Genomic DNA, 3,237 nt, shown 5'->3' with positions numbered 1-3,237 from the left:
TAATTCAAGCCTTTAGAGTGTCTCCTGCCTTAAATAATGTGATTACAAGGGGTTTAAATGTACTTCCCAAGACTTGCTGGCCTCACTATTCCTGATATAAGCCAGGATGCCACTGGCTTTTGGACACCTGGACACGTACTGGCTCTTCTTCAGCTCCTATCAACCACCACCTCTGGGTCCTTTTCCACCAGGAACCTTTCCAGCCACTCTGCCCAAGCCTGGTGCTTTGCCTAAAGTTGCTGTGACCCAAGTGTAAGACCTGTCACTTGGTCTTATTGATCTCATATGTTTGGCCTCAGCCCATCAATCCAGCCTGCCCAGATCCCCATGGAAAATCTTCCTGAAGCAGACCAACATTCCTGCCAGCTTGGTGTCACCTGCAAACTGACAGGTCTATCCCTGACTCCCTTTTCCAGATTGCTGACACAGATTTCAAACGAACAGGCCCCAGTAGTGAGACCTGGGGAACCTCACCCATGACTGGTTGCCAGCTGGATTTAACTCCATTCCCCATCACTCTGGGCCCAGCCTCACAGCCAGTTCTGTACCCAGAGTGCCACTCTCTCCAGGAGGATGCTGTGGGAAATCGCATCAAAGGATTTACTAAACTCCTGGGAAATACGAGCCACAGCCTCTCCCCCATGTACTAAATGGGTCATCTTGTCATGGGAGGAAGTCATATCTGTCAAACAGGCCTTACATTAAGTACCTCAGCCTCTTCCTCTCTTTGTCACTGTGCTACCTTCAGCAATCTAGTAAAGGCTAGAGATTGTCCTGAGCCCTTCTTTCATTGCTAATGTATTTATGGAAACGTTTTTTACGTTTTTTTACAGCACTGGGTAAATTAACTTCCAGTCAGGCTTTGGCCTTTCTGATTTTCTCCCTGCATAACCCCTTGAAAGCTGTGTAGGCCTCCTGCCCCTTCTTCCAAAGGTCCTAAGCACTGTGGTTTCATGGTAGCTCCATGAGAGTTCCATGAGAGTTCCACCTGAGTTCCATCCAAGGGCTGTTGGGGTGTGGCCATGGAGCCCTGGTGTCTGTGACATCAGAGGGGACACGTCCCCAGGTGCTGTGGCTGCGGTGTCAGCGCTGCAGTGCAGCTCAAGGCAGTGGCCAGTGCGGCTGGCAGGGCCAAGGCTGGGCTGAGTGAGGGCCAGGCCAGGAGCACCAGCACTTGGGGAGCTCCCAGGGCTGGGGAGAGCGTGCAGAGGGTGCAGAGAACACCTCGGGTGAGGCAGGTGCCACCATTGGGGTGAGTGCCCTGTCCCCAGGCCCTACATTTCCTGCCCCTGCTGCCCCAGCCACCCTCTCCCTGCTACCTGACCCCACTGAGCCCCTTCTCTCCCTCCTCCTCCCCCAGACCATGGCTGGAAAGATCACCAAAATCCTGCTGGTGCTGGCTGTCCTCCATTATGCACTGAGGGCAAGTGCCCAGGCAGCGCAGACCACGGCAGAGGTCCTGACACAGCAAGAGGAACAGCAGGGCCAGATGAGTTGGCTGGTGAGAAAGATTGTAAATCACTCAAGTGACTGGGCAGCTGGGATAACTCCTGCTCAGTCTGTGAACAGCAGGGCAGTCATCCTCTAGCGTGGGCTGAGTTTAACAGTGCCTGCATCCTGCCGGGGTGCCTCTGCCCAGCTGCTGTTTCCTGCCTGCTCCTCATCTCTCTTTTCCAGTTCAGGGTACATAGAGAACAACTGGCCTTACTCTAAAGACCGAGGAAAAGAAGGCATTAAACACCTCAGTCTCTTCCTTATCCATCTTATTATATTTCACCTTCATCCAGTAAAGGATGGAAATTCTCCTTAGTCCTCCTTTTTGTTGCCAATAATCTTATAAAAAATATTTTTTATTCTCTTATATGGCAATTAACATATAACTAGATTCTGTTCTACTGGGCTTTGGCCCTTCTGATTTTCTCCCTGCACAATGCCATGACAGCTGTGCAGCCCTCCCAAAAGGCTGACCCTTCTTCCAAAGGTCATAAACTCTGGTTCCTTCTGAATTCCATCTGGTATTCCATTCTGGAATTCCATCTGGCTGCAGTGTGGCTTGAAGCAACAGTGAGTGGGACAGGCTGGGGGAAGGATGAGGGATAGACAAGAATCACCAGAACTCAGGGGAACTTCTAAGGTTGGGGAAGGGGTGCAGGGGCTGTGGGGAGTGTCTTGGGCAGGGCAGGTTCCACTCTTGGGGCTGCCCCATCACCCAGCCCTGCTGAGCTGCTTTCTCCCTCCTCTTCCTCCAGGCCAGAGCTGGAAAGATCACCAAAATCCTGGTGCTGCTGGGCATTCTGAAATACACACTGAGGGTAGATGTTCCAACAGTGAGGGTGACAGAAGAGGTCCTGAAGCAACATGAGAAGGAGCGCATCATGGAGATGACCCAGCTGCTGGCGATGGAACAGAGGATACAAAAGCAGCGTGGATTCAGCCCAGGAAGAATGCTCCTCTTGGCTTGCCAGGAGTGGCAGTTCTGGGTCGGTGCTGAAATCCTCCTCGTGCTTTTTGGGGTCTACTGGCTGCCCAGGCAGAGCAACTCAGATTGTGATGACGACAGCCAGTGGGAAACCACCAGTGCCCAGGAGCAGACAGAGGACAAGGAGGAGGAGGAGAGCTGCGAGGATAATCCTGACTCTCATGACAAGCCAGAGAAGCCCCCAGATAAGGTAAGGACCTCTGGCACATTTCCCAAGCCCTTCCAAAGAGCAACTTTCTGAGGGCTGCATGCAGCCATGAGAGCTGGCAGTGCTTACACATACCTGAATGCCTGCAAGGACATGATTTTCCCCCTGCTGCCCCCTGCCCCTGAGACCACTCATTGTGCACTTTTTCCACTAGAGCCACTGTGGAGGTTCTTCTGGTGAAACACGCCCCTGGCCGTGGGGAGCAGTGACAGGAAAATGTGCTGTGCTACCTCCCCTCCTGGCTGAGGAGGCAAACAAGAGTTCAGATTCCTGCTTCCTGTGCAGCCCCTGGAAATAGTCCCAGTTGTGATGCTCCCCCTTCCAGGAAGTGTGGAACCCTTTGTAAATACATTCGTAAAATTTTTCATTTGTTTTAATAAATCCTGTTTGAGCAAGAGGGTGTTGGGGGATGGTGCTCCTTGTCTCCTGAACTACAAAGTGGGTCACTTATCATAGGGGAGACAGGTTGGTCAGGCAGGACCTGTCTTCCACAAACCCATCCTGGCTGGGCCTGATGCCCTGGCTGTCCTGTGTGTGCCACATGATGGCT

General features: G+C 52.4%; 1 protein-coding gene across 1 annotated transcript; it reads left to right on the top strand.

Moving 5' to 3' along the window:
• The first annotated feature begins 1,107 nt into the window (after nucleotides 1-1,107).
• Nucleotides 1,108-3,034, top strand: LOC107200415. Its single transcript, XM_015618942.3, has 4 exons — nucleotides 1,108-1,252; nucleotides 1,361-1,501; nucleotides 2,250-2,669; nucleotides 2,842-3,034. Exons 2-4 carry the CDS (start codon nucleotides 1,364-1,366, stop codon nucleotides 2,983-2,985), a joined length of 702 nt encoding a protein of 233 aa, XP_015474428.1. The 5' UTR covers nucleotides 1,108-1,252; nucleotides 1,361-1,363; the 3' UTR covers nucleotides 2,986-3,034.
• Nucleotides 3,035-3,237: the final 203 nt, after the last annotated feature.

Source organism: Parus major, chromosome 1 (assembly GCF_001522545.3).
Source record: "Parus major isolate Abel chromosome 1, Parus_major1.1, whole genome shotgun sequence".
Classification (NCBI taxonomy): domain Eukaryota; kingdom Metazoa; phylum Chordata; class Aves; order Passeriformes; family Paridae; genus Parus; species Parus major.
This window is presented reverse-complemented; position numbering and strand designations above follow the sequence as displayed.

Excerpts from the sequence above, each read along its gene's own strand:
- LOC107200415 (XM_015618942.3), top strand. The coding sequence starts at position 1,364 with ATGGCTGGAAAGATCACCAAAATCCTGCTGGTGCTGGCTGTCCTCCAT. Across the intron at positions 1,502-2,249 it reads AGGGCCAGATGAGTTGGCTG|GCCAGAGCTGGAAAGATCAC; the intron begins GTGAGAAAGATT and ends CTCTTCCTCCAG. Across the intron at positions 2,670-2,841 it reads CAGAGAAGCCCCCAGATAAG|AGCCACTGTGGAGGTTCTTC; the intron begins GTAAGGACCTCT and ends TTTTTCCACTAG.